At 51.6% G+C, this 17,172-nt stretch overlaps 1 protein-coding gene across 1 annotated transcript in view; it reads right to left on the reverse strand.

Annotated features, from left to right (window-relative positions):
• Positions 1-16,947, reverse strand: part of Septin9 (septin 9) — a 194,355-nt gene extending 177,408 nt beyond the window's left edge. Inside the window, exon 1 of the mRNA XM_045159748.1 lies at positions 16,871-16,947. Within this exon, the coding sequence (XP_045015683.1) occupies positions 16,871-16,889 (19 nt within the window). The 5' untranslated portion in view covers positions 16,890-16,947. The remainder of the gene's footprint in view (positions 1-16,870) is intronic.
• Positions 16,948-17,172: the final 225 nt, after the last annotated feature.

Genomic DNA, 17,172 nt, shown 5'->3' on the forward strand with positions numbered 1-17,172 from the left:
TAGAGGAACAGAAGAATCAATGGATGAGCAGTTATATGGGGAAAGCAATGGGTGAGTAGGTAAATGGTTAGAAGGATGAATGGATGGATGGATGGGTAGATGTGTGTACAAGGATGGATGGATGAATAGGTAGATAGATGGGTGGGCAGATGTGTGGTTGGGGTTGGGGGTGGAAGGATGGCTAGATAAGTGAATGGACAGGTAGGGGCTGTGAGAAGCCAGCACCTGGTTCTAGGAACAGACAGCCCCCTTGAGCCAGGATGTGATTCAGGTGGGTTGCCCAGGGCCACAGGAGAGAAATGGAGGCAGGACCTCTGAATCTATTGGGGAGTAGGACAGTCATGGTGGGTACCTCACTGCAGCCATGGACACGTAGGGGTCATGGACACATGGCAGTCATAGACACGTAGTGGTCATGGTCATATCTTCTGCACTCCATGCCTCATTTTTACAAACTCCAGGGCTATGTGGCTATTCAGAACCACCTAGAATCAGTGGACAGCAGCTATGGCCCCAAGTCCAGTGCGCCCCCTATATGGAAACCATGGGATGAGGAATGGCTGGCCTGCCAAGAGAGACCAGGCCAAACATTCTTGTGGCTTGAGTCATTTCCGGTGGAGATGATTCTCTGCGGGGAATGCTGGGGACAGAGGCTGCCTGGACCTCCCTCTGGACCAGCTGGACACCCATTCCTGCTGCCTGTCATCTGGCTTCCATGTATAAGGACCAGAGAAGAGAACCTGTGTGGGTTAACAACTTGGGGCATATGACCCCTTCTCCCCAAACCCAACAGACAAATAGCATGTGTTTCATATTTCTGGGGTGGAGTTTTTATTTTCTTAAGGCTGTTTATTTTTCTGATCCCAACCAGCCCTCATCACAGAGAAAATGTGAAGGGGCTCCACTGTGGAGAGGTAGAAGGGCCTCTGCAGGCCAGGCTCGGGCTCCTACTGCCCCAGGAAGAGCCCAGACCAGGAGGGACTCACATGTAGCGGTTTGGACCTCCTCCTGCAGGCCTTCCTCCAAGATGGCTAAGGACCATGATCCAGTGGAGAATTGAGTTATTTTTATGTGATTTTAAAATAAAGCATATTTAGGAGAGAAGATGATGCAAAACCCTTCTGTCTGGAGTCGTCCCAAAGCGAATGATGGAGTCTTCCAAGGCTGAGGCCTGGGTTCGAATCCAAGTCTCTGGGCACTGGCTCAGACTCCTGCTGTCTAGTTTTGGCTTCAGGTCGGCCCAACAGGAACAGAGTTGGGGTTTCCTCAGTGGTTATTCGATTTGGTAAGAGGCAAGAGAAAAGATTTCAGATATTTACACCTTAAAGGAATGCCGTACATTTGAAGAGGTAGAAATGTTTATCCGACTCAGATATCTGACATAAATCATATCAAAATAGCACATGGTGATGTATATATAAGATTTGGGGCTTGGGGGGTCTAGCTCATTAGTACAGTCTGTGCTTAACATGGGCAAAACCCTAAAAGCCCTATAAGGCAAAGACCTTTTCCCCCTTAAAAAATATTTTTATTTGTTTATTTGAGAGAGAGAGAGAGAGAGATTATGGGCATGCCTGGGCCTCTTATAATACAAACTCCAAATGCATGAGCCACTTTGTACATCTGGCTTGAACTGAATTCTGACTGGCAGGCTTTGTAAGCAAGCGCCTTAGCTATCTCCCCAGGTCCCCTTTTTTGTTTTTAAACTCTATGTCTTTAAAAAATACTTGATTTATTTATTTACTTATTTGAGAGTGACTGACAGAGAGAGAAACAGGCGAACAGACAGAGAGAGAATGGTTGCGCCAGGGCCTCCAGCCATCGCAAACTGCAGAGCATGTGCCACCTTGTGCATCTGGCTTACACGGGGGGAATTGAACCTGGGTCCTTAGGCTTTGCTGTCAAGTGCTTTAACTGCTAAGCCATGTCTCCAGCCCTAAATGCGATCTTTAAAAAAATTATTTGAAAGCAGAGAGAGGGAGAGAGAGAAAAGAGACAGACTTGCCAGATATATGTGGTGTGATAAGTTTTCTTGTGGAAGGGAAGTAAATGCCATAGTGTAAGATGGTAAGACCAGTCCATTTGTGGAAAGACTTCAGAACAAAGAAAGAAAATGGTAACTTTAGAATTCCATATAGCTGTTCATACTATATACATAACTTTCTAGTTGAGAAATAGAAGTTGAATGTGAATGTATTTTGTATTCTGTATGCATCTGTATATAATTTGAATAAATTCTATTTTTATAGTTGAGACTTCAAAAAAAAAGAGAGAGAAAGACAGAGAAAATGGACACACCAGGGCCTCTAGCCACTGCAAACGAACTCCACCTTGTGCATCTGGCTTTATATGGATATTGGGGAATCAATCCTGGGTCGCAGGCATTGCAGGCAAGTGCCTTAACCACTGAGTCATCTCTCCAGGCCCCTCTCCTTTTTGATTTTGAGACAAGTTCTCCCTCTGTCTCCCAGACTGGCCAGGAGCCCACTGTGTAACCCATGGTGGCCTCAAACTTGTGATAACCCTTTTGCCGACCAAGCACTGAGATTACAAGCAGGAGCCATCACCCAACTTGCGCCTTTTCCCCATCTTAAAATTCATGAGAGCTTCTTGGGGGCAGACCAGGGGATCTCAGCGGCCCCTGTTCTGGGAAGCCCTGCTCCTGCCCTGGCTGCCCTTCTCCTTGGGGCCTGGGAGGGGGGCTCCAGGACACATGGTCTCCATGCCCACCTCCGTGTTTGCTCCCAGAAGTGGTGCCCTGTTGGACCGGCGTCAAGGACTGCAGGTGGACCTGAAGAGCGGATTCCAAGCGTATCACCAGCAACCACTCAGGACTTATCTCTAGACCCCCGCGAGGAGGTGGGGTGATAACGCCTCCCCTCTTCCTTGCTCCTGCCCTTGGCCTCTGCTGCAGTCCAATCCTAGCCATGCACTGAGGAGACGTGGGGCTCAGACCCTCCTGGTGAGCCCCGTGCCCCCACCCCCGTCAGCACAGCACTGAGGCAGTACTCAGCCCCTTCCTCCCCAAGATCAAACACGATCTCAGCAGAGCCCTCAGCCTTGATGCCAGGGGTTCCCAGCTCCTTATCTGTCCCCTCCATAAAGTGGAGGGCATGCTTCCTGCCTCCCCCCACCGGCCACAGTGCAAAGCAAACAGTCCATGCGCTACAAAATGTCAATCAAAAGATGGTGGCAAACTCACCTACCCAGCGAGGCCCCCAGTCTCTGTGTGGGTTAGGGTTACCATTACGGTCCAGCTGCAGGGCCAAAAGTCCCCAGGAGGCAATGTGCGTCCTGGGCCAGAGCACTCTGGTTTGTGTTGGGGAACCTGCTGCTTAGCTCTCAACAAGGTTTTAATCTCCAAGATGTGCATGAGGGAAACGGTTCAGCCACAGCTCATGAAGTCACAGCAGCCGTGGTTTCTTGCGCAAGACTGACCTGGTCAGTAGTCTGTCATGGACGGGGGAGGGGCTCTTAAGACCCCTTCTACCCAGAGTAGTTACTGGCACTTCCTAGTTGCTGAGCGGGGCTAGCGAGATGGCTTAGTGGTTAAGGCGCCTACTTGCAAAGCCAAAATACCAGTTTCAATTCCCCAGGACCCACATAAGCCAGATGCACAAGGTAACACGTGGCGTCTGGAGTTTGTTTGCAGTGGTTGAAAGCCCTGGCGCGCCCATTCTCACTCTATCTCGCTCACTCTGTCTATCTCTCTCCCTCTCTCTTTGACTCTAATAAATAAATAAAGTTTTGTAATTTTTTAAAAAAGATATGAAAGTAGAAAGGGATTAGATGCAAAGAAGTTTGGCCAGAGTAGAGAGAAAGAAGAGGGATGTTGAGAGGCAAATATGATCAAAGTACTTTATATGCATTTATAAAATTGTCAAAACCAAACAACCAAAAAGAGATGCAGGCCAGATGTGCACATGCCTTTATCCCAGCACTAGGAGGCTGAGGTAGGAGGATCATCATGAGTTCAAGGCCAGCTTGGGCTACAGAGTAAGTGCCAGATCAGTCTGGGCTAGAGTGAGACACTGCTTCAAAAAACAAAAGAGAGGGCTGGAGAGATGGCTTAGTGGTTAAGGCACCTACTTGCAAAGCCAAATGAACCAAGTTCAATTCCCCAGGACCCACGTAAGCCAGATGCACAAGGTGGCGTGTGTGTCTGGAGTTCGTTTGCAGTAGCTGGAGACCCTGGCACATTCCCTCTCTCCCTCTCCTTCCCCCTGCCTCACTCAAATAAATAAATAAATAAAATATTTTTAAAAACAAGAGAGAGAGAAAGAGAGAGAGTTGGACGAATGAAAAATACTACATTATGCCAGGTGCTGTGCAAGATACAGAAGACCAAATGCGGCCAGTCTCTTTCTTTTTTTTTTTCTTTTTTTTATTTTTTATGTTTTGCTTTTTTTTTTTAATTTTTATTAACATTTTCCATGATTGTAAAATATATCCCATGGTAATTCCCTCCCTCCCCATCCCCACACTTTCCCATTTGAAATTCCATTCTCCATCATATTACCTCCCCATTACAATCGTTGTAATTACATATATACAATATCAACCTATTAAGTATCTTCCTCCCTTCCTTTCTCCACCCTTTATGTCTCCTTTTTTACTTACTGGCCTCTGCTACTAAGTATTTTCCTTCTCACGCAGAAGCCCAGTCATCTGTAGCTAGGATCCACATATGAGAGAGAACATGTGGCGCTTGGCTTTCTGGGCCTGGGTTACCTGCCAGTCTCTTTCTTAGTGGTGCACCAGCCAGGGTATCTGACTCAGACAGAGGCCTGGGGATGTAGCCCATTGGTAGAGCACAGGCCTAGCATGTGTAAGGCCCTAGGTTCAATATCCAGTACAAGACAAAGAATCACAATCTATAGCTAAGGAAGAGGATGCTGGGAGTGCCCATGGCCAGCTCTGTCCACTTGCATGGGGTAGCATGCATTCCGGCTGCAAGGTGGCCCTGTCCATCATGTGACATCAGGGCTCCCCTCAAAAGGACCCATAGAACCTCCCCTTGAGGGCTCACAGTGGGGTCTAGACACTAGGTCCCCCCGCTATGTAAGGTTGCCACATAAAACAGAATGAGGCCAGGCACTGTGGTGCACACCTATAGTTTCAGCACTCAGGAGGTTGAGACAGAAGAATTACCATGAACTCAAGGCCATCCTGGGCTCTACAGTGAGTTCCAGGTCAGTCTAGATTATAATGAGATCCTGCCTCAAAAAAAAAAAAAAAAGAAAAAGAAACCACAAAACCAGGATGCTTCATTAGAAATGAATTTCAGGGCTGGAGAGATAGCTTAGTGGTTAAGGTGTTTTCATTCCCGTAAAGCCAAAGGACCCAGGTTCAATTCCCCAAGACCCATGTAAGCCAGATGCACAAGGTGGCACCTGTCAAGCTGACAATCAAGATGAACCGTTATGGGCTGGAGGGACGTCTTAGCAGCGAAGGCACTTGCCTGCGAAGCCTAAGGACCCCTGTTTGACTATCCAGGACCCACATAAGCCAGACGCACAAGGTGATGCAAGTGCTCAAGGTCACACATGCCCACAAGGTGGCGCACGCGCCTGGAGTTCGATTGCACTAAATAGAGATCAGCGTGCACCAATTCTCTCTCGCTTTCTCACTCATATATATATATATATATATATATATATATATATATATATATATATGAACCATTATAATCTCCTTGCATCTTCATTGCCTTCCCCAAAGGCGTACACAGAGGGCTAAGGTCTCACTGTAGACTTTGGGGGGATACTTGAGTCCATAGATGGGAAATGATACTCAGAACCTCACTGATAAGAGCAAAGGCGAGGAAAAAAGGAGCTATGGGGAGGGGCAGGGAGCTGCTGCAGGAAGCAGGGCGCTCCTCCTGCCTGACAGCGGGGAAGGTGTGTGCAGGGCAGAGCCGGGGGTGTGGCTCCCATGTGCGCACTCCGCACTGGTCACCCTTCACTCCTCACCCCTCCAGGTCTCTGTTGGTGTGTCTGAGTGGACTTCTGCAGGCTACGGGAGCAGGAGCCCTGGGGGCTATGTTCAACCGATGGGAGGCATGGGAGGCGCTGAGAAGATCAGAGCAGAGGAGAGGCTGAGGAGGTTCCCACCCCATCTCTGACCCCAAGGGTGTCCTCGGCAGCAGGTTTTGTCTCTTCAGTGACTTGGGCTCATGCTGGAGTGGCCCACTTTTGTCCAAGCTCTCTAGGTGACCCTGGCCCCCAGACTATGGTGACAGGACTTTCTCCCTACGATAATCTCTGGTCATCAACCTGACAGGATTTAGGATTGCCCTGAAAACAAATCTCTGGTCTGTGAGGTCTAATCTAGATGAGATTAGTTGAGGTGGGAGGACCCACCTCACTGTGGATGGCACTATGTTATAGGCTGGGTTTCTGGACTATCAAATGGGAAGGAAGTGCCCATGTGGTAGTGCCAGCCTTTTCAGGTAGGAGTGTCGTCATGACTTTGAGTCTAGCCTGGGACTACAGAGTGACTTCCAGGTCATCCTGTGCTAGAGTGAAACCCTGCCTCAAATTAAAAAAAAAAAAAAAAAAGGAGGGCTGGAGAGACGTCTAAGTGGTGAAGGTGCTTGCCTGTGAAGATTAAGAATCCATGTTCAACTCTCCAGATCCCACATAAGCCACACACACAAGGTGATGCAAGCGCAAGGCCACACATGTGCACAAGGTGGCGCACACGCCTGGAGTTTCATTGCAGTGGTTGGAGGTTCTAGCATGCCAATTCTCTCTCTCTCTCTCATTAAAAATAAATAATTTTTTTTTTAAAGGAGAAAGCAGTGAGCCATCATTACCTTGGTCTGCTTCCTCTCTGCTGATGTGACAATGTGATGCTGGCTAGCTGGCTCTTCCTGCCATACTTTCCTTACTGTAACAAAGTTGCCCTCAAAATTGCAAGCCAAAGATGAACCCTTTCCTTCCTAAGCTGCTTCTGGTCAGGCATTTTGTCCCAGCACAGAGTACGTAACTGAGACACTCTCTCTGAGGTCCAATCTGGGGTAGGGAACTCCTTATAATCTCTAGATCATCTCCACCCCCACTAAAGACCTTCTTCGTACATGGGTCCCTCTAACACAGTGACAAAGGTCCCAGAAACCTACTCCCGGGGCCCGAAGCCATTTGCAAAATGTACTGAATGGAAAATAACCTGCACTATGATCAGCTGGGATCAGGGTGAATTTCCATTCTGAGTTCCTGCCCACTGTCCTGCCCCCTGATTGAGATGACAGGGAAGGATTGCTGGCATTGGGGGACTCCACAAGGGAGACGCTCAACTGGAAAGCCACTTAGCCTGGCGTGAACGGCATGATTTTTATGGGATTTCCAGTTATTTCCATACATAACTCAATGGCTGCTCAGCATCCCAACGTAAAGCTGGATTCCAGGAATCCTCCCTCCTCTTACACATCCAATTCCACCTACAGTGGGGAATCCAACAGCAGCAGACATCATCAACATGTCCTACAGCGCCTGGCGCCAGAAGGGAAGAAAAAAAAAAAAAAAAGAAAGAAAACGTGGGCAATGAAGTGAACCAGGACTGGAAGTGCACAGAGCCAGGGAGCAGGCCTGTGGAAAACAATAGCGATTACCAGAGGGAAAGTTATAAGCACAGAAGTCCATCCCCTTCACCCTGTCACACAGAACAGCATGCTGACCACAGCAGCAAGAATGTTAGATCAATAGCCAACACCTTACACCTTGCTGGTTTGTTTTTGCTTGTTGGCTATGTGTGTGTATATATATAAATAAATTTTTCTTTATTTATTTGAGAGAGAGAGAGGAAAAAAAATTAGGTAGGGAGAGAGAGAGAACAGGCGTGCCAGGGCCTCCAGCCGCTGCAAACAAACTCCAAGTGTGTGCACCCCCTTGTGCATCTGGCTAACGTGGGTCCTGGTGAATTGAACCTGAGTCCTTTGGCTTTGCAGGTAAGTACCTTAACCACTAAGCCATTTATCCAGCCCTGATAGTTGGTTTTTAATATTATTTATTTGAGAGAGAGAGAGAGAGAGAGAGAATGGGCACAACAAGGCCTCTTGCCACGACATATGCCACCTTGTGTATCTGGCTTTATGTTGGTAGGGGAGAACTGAACTCAGACCATTGGGATTTGCAAGCAAGTGCCTTTAACAGCTGAGCCATCTCTCCAGCCCTGTTTATTTTTTGAGGCAGGATCTCACTCTAGAACCCAGAACCACTTTGTAGTCCCAGGCTGGCCCCAAGCACTTGGAGATCAAGCTTCCTCAACTTCTCCAGTGCTGGGATTAAAGGCACGTACCACCACAGCTGGCTTATGTGACAGGTTCATGAAGGGCACTGAGCCCATCAGAATTTAGCAGAAAAACTTGACTCATAAACTCTATGTTCATCTTTATTAATTTATTTATTTGCAAGGGGAAAGGAAAGGAATGGGTGTGCCAGGGCCTCTTGCTGCTGCAAACAAATTCCAGATGCATGTGCCACTTTGTATGTCTGGATCTACGTGAGTACTTGAGAACCAAAACCCCAGCCAGTAAGCTTTGCAAGCAAGCAACTCTAACCACTGAGAAATCCCTCCAGCCCCCTTTTCAGTTCTTCTATTATCCATGCTTTAAAAATTCCTGGTCTAGGGCTGTAACTCAGTTGGTAGAGCACTTGCCTAATGTACAAAGCTCTGGGTTCAATTCTCAGCACTCCATAAACTGGCATTGTGACGTATGCCTATAATCCTAGCATTTGGGGGCTGGAGAGATGGCTTAGAGGTTAAGCGCTTGCCTGTGAAGCCTAACGACCCAGGTTCAAGGCTCGGTTCCCCAGGTCCCACGTTAGCCAGATGCACAAGGGGGCGCACGCGTCTGGAGTTCGTTTGCAGAGGCTGGAAGCCCTGGCGCGCCCATTCTCTCTCTCTCCTCTATCTGTCTTTCTCTCTGTGTCTGTCGCTCAAATAAATTTAAAAAAATATTTATAAAAAAAATAATAATCCTAGCATTTGGGAAGTTGAGGTTGGGGGAGGAGTTCAAGGTTATCATCAGATTCCTAGCTAGTTCAAAGCCAACCCAGGCTAGGTAAGATCCTATCTCAAAAAAAAAAAAAAAAAAAAAGAAAGGAAGGAAGGAAGGAAGGAAGGGAAAGAAAGATATCCCCCAAAGTTAAGCCTTTCTGTTCCTAATCCTACCATCGGAATACTTTAAAATCAAAAAGAAAGGAGAAAGTGAGCTGAGCCCCAGCATTCATTCCCGAAGCCTCCAAGGCTGAAAGGCACAAGACGAGATACCAGTTTGTTTGCAGCAGCAAGAAGTGCTATGCTTCTTTCTTGTTTTCCTTACAAATAAATGATTGAATGGAGATTAACATTGAGTTTATGAGTCATGTTCCCGCCGCCAAGCTTCCCACACAATGATGGCCTGGACACTGGAGCTGTGAGCCAAAAATCAACTTTTGCTTCCTTAAGTTACTCCGGTGAGAGGTATGTTATCATAAGCCATGAAGAGAAACAAATGTAAACTTAAATCTAACTTTATTGAATCATCAGATTCAAATGTAAAGATATGCCATGGAGAGGAGGAGGTGGGGGACTGCAGAGAAGAGACCTGCCCAAACTACCAGGATGATGGGTAGAGAAAGCTAGAGGAACAGAAGAAGGCCCTACAGCCAGTACTATTGAGTGGCCTGAACGTAAGAAGGTTCCAGAAGAAATCATAACAATGTCACCGTGGTGATCAACCCATCTTCACATGCCTTGGCCCGTGCTGTTCCAAGGAAGCTCTTTAGGCGCAGATGTAACCACAGGGTGTAGGAAGTCACTGGGTAGGAGGAGCCCATGCCATGCCCAGCCCTGCCTCTGAGCCACAGTGCAGAATCAAGACAGCAGGTAGATGGTCTGACAGCCAGCGAGCCAAGGACCACTGATACGTTGATGAATGGCAGGTGGTACTTTTTGTCCATCATGCCTCAAAATAAAATGCTGTAGTGAGCACCCTTGTCTGGCACTGGGAATAACTCCAGGATGGTTGAAAAGAGATTCGCCATGGTAATGTCACCTGAGTTTTAACTACCTAGCTTAAAACCCATGTATACACATCAAAAGTGCTGCTGTGACTGACTGGTTGCCTTTCTCTGGGGTCACAAGAGTTTACTTGAAGAAGCAAGCACGATACCCTCTTGGCACAGTAGGCATCACGTCAATCTTGTAATAAGAAGAGGCAGACCCCACTGCTAGAAGTGGGGATGCACGCCTGGAATCCAACACTTGGAAACAGGGTCAATAGTTTAAGGCCAGCCTCGGCTACACAGCTAGCTCAAGGTCAGCCTGGGCTATGGAGACCCTCTCTCAAAAAAAAAAAAAAAAAAAAACATTCTTTTTTAAGAGAAGGAAGAAAGAAGAAATCCTCCTTCTCCAAAGTCCAGCGTGGTGGCTCATACCTGTTGGAGCACTCAGGGGGCTTTGGTAGGAGGATCACAGGTTTGAGGACACAAACTCAAGCCACCAGCCGGCCAGGCCACATCTCACAGCTATAAGCACACGTGTCGCTGTAACGTGGTCAGCTCAGCTCCACACCACCCTTCCAGAGTCACACCTCATCTGGAGGATTCATGACAGCAGGCCCTTCCCATGACAGGATGGTGAAGAAAATTACGGGACATCACGCTGGAGAGTGCCGACGCACTCATTAAGACCCACACCTACAGTCCAGTCACAAGTGCACAGACAGGATGACACGTTATTCCAACGTGGAATACGCAGCTGGGGGAAAGGCATGCTGCACACCTCCAATAATTAGATGACACATTTCACACATGCGGGGACAAGTACTGAAATGAACATGAAAGGAAATGTTATCACCAATGGGATTCTTGAATTTCTCCTTTCAATTTGTTTGTATTGCTTAGTAAAGTTCACAGCAACAAAATTAACAGCAGCCAACAAAAGCAAAAGCAAAACAAAAAAGGAAAGATTAATACACAGTGTATTTCAGAAAAACTTTCCCCCCCCAAAAAAATACTTTAAAAAAAAGGGAAAGAAAAAAAAAGCAATGTCAAAGTCCAACAGTGTCAACCCCCAGCCACCAGGAAAAAGCTCTGTTATCCAGAATGACTCACTCTGCATAGCTGAGGTTTGCCACGCCTTGGAAAAGCCAGGAGGCAGCATGATGCCAATATTGGCGAGAAGTCACTGCCCCTCCTCCCTGCCCCAAGAGGCCAGGAGCTGTGTGCCCTCACAGCGTCTCTGTCTGACTCCTCACCACGGTATCTGCTAGGCGACCGGTGAGCAGGAACACCCCCACCCCACCCCCACACACTCACTCATCCCTTGTGTCCACGGAGGCAAAGTCACAAAACCATTAGTGAGTTTTACAAACGACCTCCTCCAAGGCCCTCTGTGTTGAGCGGCCAAAGTCCTCTGCAGGCTGGAAGATGACAAGAGTTGGATGTAACCCACTTCCAAGTGGCTTGAGTTACAGAAGCCTGACTCCCCTGCTGGGATCTGGCCCTGATGAAAACAGGAGTCATCATTTAGAAGCCAGCTGGGAGAGGAGGCCCCAGGATGCGGGTCCTGATGACCTCAGCGCAAGGCCCCCGGGCAGCCTGCCAGCTCGCCCCTGCCCAGCCCTTCCTGGTAACTGCTCACCTGGAGCCCAGCTCCCACCTCGGCTGCTGCTCCCGTGGGCGCTGCCCCAACACGTCTGGCCTGACAAGGGCTAGGAGCCCAGCCACGGTATTTCGCGGCTTCTTTGATGGTGGTGGCCCACACCTAGCTCCAGGTACAGACTGGGGGGGGGACCAGTGGTCTTAGTCACAGCCTCTGAATCCCGAAGGCAAGGGAGCCCACCAAGAGCATGGGGCCCTAGCTTCCATAGGGAAGGCCAACACTCCTCCCTGAACCCCTCCTCTGGAAGCTCGGGTCACGGTTGGGTGGGACCCAGCGGCAAGTCTTCAGAAAGGCCCTCCTCATCCCTTACCCCAGAATTTCCAGGGACGCTGGATCTCGGAGGACGACCAGTGATCCTCGCCAGCGAAGGCCTGGGTCCAGGACCACCCTGTGACCCAAAGCTGAGATCGGCTTTCCGTCCCTGCACTGCTCCCGTTTCCTGTCTCAAGGTCTCCGGTCTGCCAACAGTCACGCTTCACAGAACCAGGTCAGATTAGGCCCTGCACAAAGCTCCCTTGTTGCTAAGTTGCCAAGAGGTCACTGACAAGCAAGGCGCCCGGGGGCCGCCACCTCCTCTGCTGGTGGCAGCTCAGTGTACCCTTCACGGTGGCTGCAAGTGGACCTGGGCCAGAGGCAGTGGCAGGGAGATAAGACAGAGAAACTGGGCTAGGAGCAGAGAACTCTCTCCATCCTCGGGCCCCTTCAAGACTGGGACGGAACAGCCAGATAAGCCTGGGGTGCACAGCAGCACCGGGCTGAAGTTTCTGGAACGAATGCTCAGGGAGAGTTGAAACAAACCAGAAACTCTGGGGATATGAGGCCCTCCACAGCTGAGCAGGCCTGTTGTAACAAGGGGCCCAGGCACAGCGGTAGGGAAAAGACAGACGTCACCAGCACAATTGCTACCACAGACACTGGACACCCTGCTGGCCTGGCTGCCACCTAACCCAGGGCCTGATATCACAGTGGCTCCCTATTACAGCCCTGCACCCACTAAGACAGACTCCTTTTGGTTGGCACATCTGGGTCACGTGACCTTTGGTAGCTTCCCCTGAGAGTCTGAGGCCCAGCACAGTAGGACTACAACATCCCGTGCTTTGTACAAGCCCCAGGGGGCTTCACGGGCCGCTGGCACCCTCCACTCCCTCCCCGGTCCCCTGCAGCAGCTTAGAGCTGGCGTGTTTCCATAGCAACAGCCCCAACAAACAGAGGTGCGGGATCTCGACTTACCTCTCCTTCCTCATCCGGAGGCTCATTCTCCTCGGGCCTGGGCCTCTCTCTCTGGAGCCTCTCACACACGCCTGGGGCCCCCAGGGATACACCCTGCACTGGTCAACCCCTACTCTTCCTATCAGGAACATCTTAAGCAAACTGCAGGGCCCATGCAACACTGCCCAGGGGCAAGCACGCGGAAATCAGGGTCTGCCTCCAGGTCCCATCCACATGGGGCCGGCCCCAGGGCATCCTGGGACAGACATCCCAGGAAAGCAGCTGAGGGATAAAGGTGGGGGCTAGGAGCACTCCCTTCCCCCCCCCCTGGGGCGGGGGGCTTCAGGTGAGCTTCCTCTACTGACCCCCACCTGAGCCCTTCAACCACAGTCAGCCCCTGAATCTGGCTGGATGTGGACTCCGGAGCCCCGCTGCTCCTAAGTGGCCATCCTTTGTCCCCGTGCACCCATCATGGCTTAAGCAGGCCACGTAGGGGTTGCAGTAGAAAGGGGACTGTCTCACACTCAGGCATGCCCCTAGATACCCCTTCACCCTGAACCCCTGGGCAGAGAGACTGCTGTGGTTGGGGTGTGCAGGGCAAGCGAGGAAGCCAGCTGCCCGTGTCTGAACTTGCCTTCTCACGTCCCCAGCAGGCTGGGAAGGGTTGGCTTCAGCCTGTGCTCAGCCAGCACTCTCAGGACCAGGGGGCCCCGGGGTGGCAAAGGTGGGACACAGTTACAGACCGGAATGCACCCGGGCACACAGCAGCAGGTGAGAGACTGTCTGAGCAGACACAGAGCTACAAGGGGCCATGGGGAAAGAGGCCCGGGTCACCCCTTCCACACTCACCATCACGGGTTCGGCTGACTCTGAGGTGACCTTGGGGGGAGTGCATCTCTCACCCTTCCAGGTGCCCCTAGAGCACAGACTGGGGGTAACCCCCTCTTCATCCTGGGGGCAACCTCTCACTGAATCCCTGCCTGGCACAGGGCTGGTGATGCTGGCCGGCCCCCTTTTGAGAGTTTCCTGGAAACTACACGGAATTCCGGGATCATCCCCCAGTGTACGATCACACTCTCACACCCATTTTGGTAGCTCTCAGGTTTCAGCTAAGACTCCATGCCACTGGCACTGAATAGATCCAAGGAAGCCAGGGACACCCACAAGAACACCCCACGTGACCTTTAGACTCGGAACCCCAGGCAACAGGAAGAGAGCAGCCTATGTGCTGAGCGGTCACTCCAGGCCAGGGAGGCCAGCAGAAGCTTCTCTCCCCCACCCTGGGACATCCTGAGAGGGGGACTTGTGACCTCCTGGTCTCTTTTGCTGTCCACAACAATAATGCATGGGGCAGCTGCCAGCATGGGAAAGCAGGTATTGCTGAAGCTGTCACTAGATGAACTCATGAGCACGGTCCCTGTTTAACAAGTGAGTAAACAAGACAGGTGAGGAGAAGAACTGGGTTCCCACAGCAGCCTGGAACTTAATCCCAAGACCCCATGGGTGCTAAGCCCCTGCCCTGAACCACTGGGCCACACCGCTGTAGCCTGCACTTACTCTGCACACCGGAGGTGTGGACAGTACATCCAGGAACAGCCTGGCGCTGGACTCGGGCTCCAGGAGAGTCCCCCAAGTGCCCACTGTGCTCTGCAGCATCCTGACCTGGGAACACCCTTTGTATCCCCCACACTCCAGACTCCACAGTCTCCAAGCTCAATCTCACCTCCTCCTAAAACTTCCCCGCCTCTCCTCCTCCCAGGCTGGTGTGCTCCAAAGGAGGCAGGGGTGATAATGAGCTGGTGTCTCACCCATATCCTGCCTCCCCATGACAAGGCAAGCTCCTGCAAGCAGAGACCACATCTTGTTATCTCTTTTGCCCCCTTTGGACCTGGCGGTGTACGCCCACCGCACAAAATGTATATTCCACAGATGTGTACAGACCCACGGTCCTGAAGTCACCAACATACTTCTCATCTGCTCCTTCTAGAGCCCCAGGAACGCTTGCACCAGCTCTCCTTGAGAACACTGTGGCAGCCATTCTGTGTATTCCAAGTTCATAACTAGGCCCCGAAGCAATGATCTTACTCAGTCTAGGGGAATAGAAACCTTCCTGCTTGCCCTTGGATTTCCAACAGGAGATTTATTATTATTATTATTTTAACTTTCTTTGCTACTTGTCCTTAAGTTCACAACGACAATGGCTTCTTAAGGCCAGTCTAACCAGCTAGTGTCTCCACTCAGAACAGAGCTAGCTCCAAGAGACATGGGGGATGGATACTCAGCATGTGATCATGAGCTTCCTGCGGACCAAACCCAGGCAACTGCAACAGAGAGAGATCCCAAAAACCTTGGCCCACTGCCAGGCCAGGAACCAACTGGAACGGGTCCAGACCCTCCCTTCGCCCATCCTCCAGGAGCCCTGCCCCTTTAGGTAAACATAAGGAGACCTGGAGCCTGCTTTTACAGGGGCTGGCTCCTACCCACCTCAGAAGCTCTGCCTACTGCAGAAAGTTTCATCCTTTTAGCAAAACTTTACCAGGCACATGGATGGGTGGGATAGGTGTGGAAGAGAGGACTGGAGAGCCTGGTCTCTCTCCTCTAAATAAATCAGGCACTGAGGCCCTTCCCATCCACGTTGCTGCAGGGGCCTGCACAGATGAATCGCAGTTGCAAAGGTCAAGCACCTATGAACTAGGAGGACCTGGACGCCCCTGTGATGGGTACCACCAGTGGGAGATGGAGGTGGAGCCTACCACAAAGCAAAGGACTATGGGTCATCCCTGAGCAGCCCAGAAAGCCGGTGCCCAGCCGTGATGCCCACAACCATTTCAAGCATGTGGAGCATGCCGGGGAGGAGGGAAGGAGGCCCAGGGCCAAACCCAAGCAAATGCCACCTGGAAGCCCCCTCCTCCCTCCCTCACCCCCATACCGACCACCTGAGACTCCTGAGAGAGTGCTCCAGGGCCCAGCGGCCAAAATGATAACCAGAAGTGAGCAGGTTAGAGGCAGAGCTGCTGACCAAGAGATTCCTCAGTATAGAGAGCAGTCCCAAGGCAGGGGCATGGCCCAAATGACCTCTTCAGCTTCAACTCAGGCCCAGGACTCTGCACTCTTTCTTAAGTGAATCCCCAGGTCTGTGGCAGAAAGCATCTTGTCCAAACAGATTAGGACAGGAGTGGACACGGAAGGCTGGTGGAGTGAGCTGAAAAGGAGACTGAAAGGTTGGACAATTCAGGAGGACAGGGGATCCTGCCTGGACCACAAAAGGAGGGGAAAAGAAAAGCAAGAATGGCGATCCACTATGCCCTTAGCCTGCCCTTGATGGGCCCTCGCTTGCCCATCTGTGAAGTGGAACCGCCCTCATAGAGTGGAGATGCCCTCCTCCCTCTGTGGGCCTGTGGTAGAGGAGCTGGCAGTGATGGCACCTTGAGATTCAAAAGATGAGCCCAGCACTGTTGATGATCCCAACTGGAGACCTTTCTGTGCCCCACTGGGTTGAGGACTCACGGGAGCTCCGGTGAAGAAAGGATGCTTCGTCAGGCTCCGCCAGTGCCCAGGCCCCTCCATCCAGTCCCTCCCACCCACCCAGACGGGGAGTGCCACCTGTATGCCATCTACAGCAGCTAAAGCAGAGAATATGTCTCCAAGAAAGTCCCTCACACTCCTGAGCGGGCCAGGGCTGCCTGACAACTAGGGGACCCTAGGCCAAGGTCAGAAGAGGTTCCAGATCCTAAAACTCCTCCTCCAGTTCCCCGTCGTCCCCCAGGGAGCTGCCACTTGGCGCAAAGAGGAATACAAGCGCGTGGAGAAAAGAGGATCATGCCTGGAGCCCCTCCCCCCTCGGTGCCCGCCGCCAGGAGGAGGCCGCTGCGTCCACCCAGTTGGGACGCCCAAGGCTGTTCTGTGGGCCCATGGACCTGCGGGGTCCGAGACGCGGGTGGCCAGTGTCTGTCCGTCCGTCCGTCCGTCCGTCCGGGACGCTGACCCTCCCCACGCCGGGCGCGGCGCCCACCTGTGTAGGACTTCTTCATGGTGCCGCCGTGGCCGCAGCTCCCAGGAAAGTGGCGGCGGGGCGGCGGGGCGCGGGCTCCCGGGTCGCTCGGAGCCCGGGGCGGCGCTGGGCGGGCGCGGGGCGGGGAGCAGGGTGTCCCGCCTACCGCGCCGGCCGCCGCCGCTGCACCTGGCGGACCCGGGAGGGGACCCCGGGAGAGGATCCCGGGAGCGGACCGCGCCGAGGACGGCCCCGCGCAGCTGTATCCCAGGACCCCGCCAGGCCCGCCCCGGCGCACCCCCACTCCCGCCCCTCTCCCCGCG

The sequence above is a fragment of the Jaculus jaculus genome, chromosome 9 (genome assembly GCF_020740685.1).
Source record: "Jaculus jaculus isolate mJacJac1 chromosome 9, mJacJac1.mat.Y.cur, whole genome shotgun sequence".
Lineage (NCBI taxonomy): Eukaryota > Metazoa > Chordata > Mammalia > Rodentia > Dipodidae > Jaculus > Jaculus jaculus.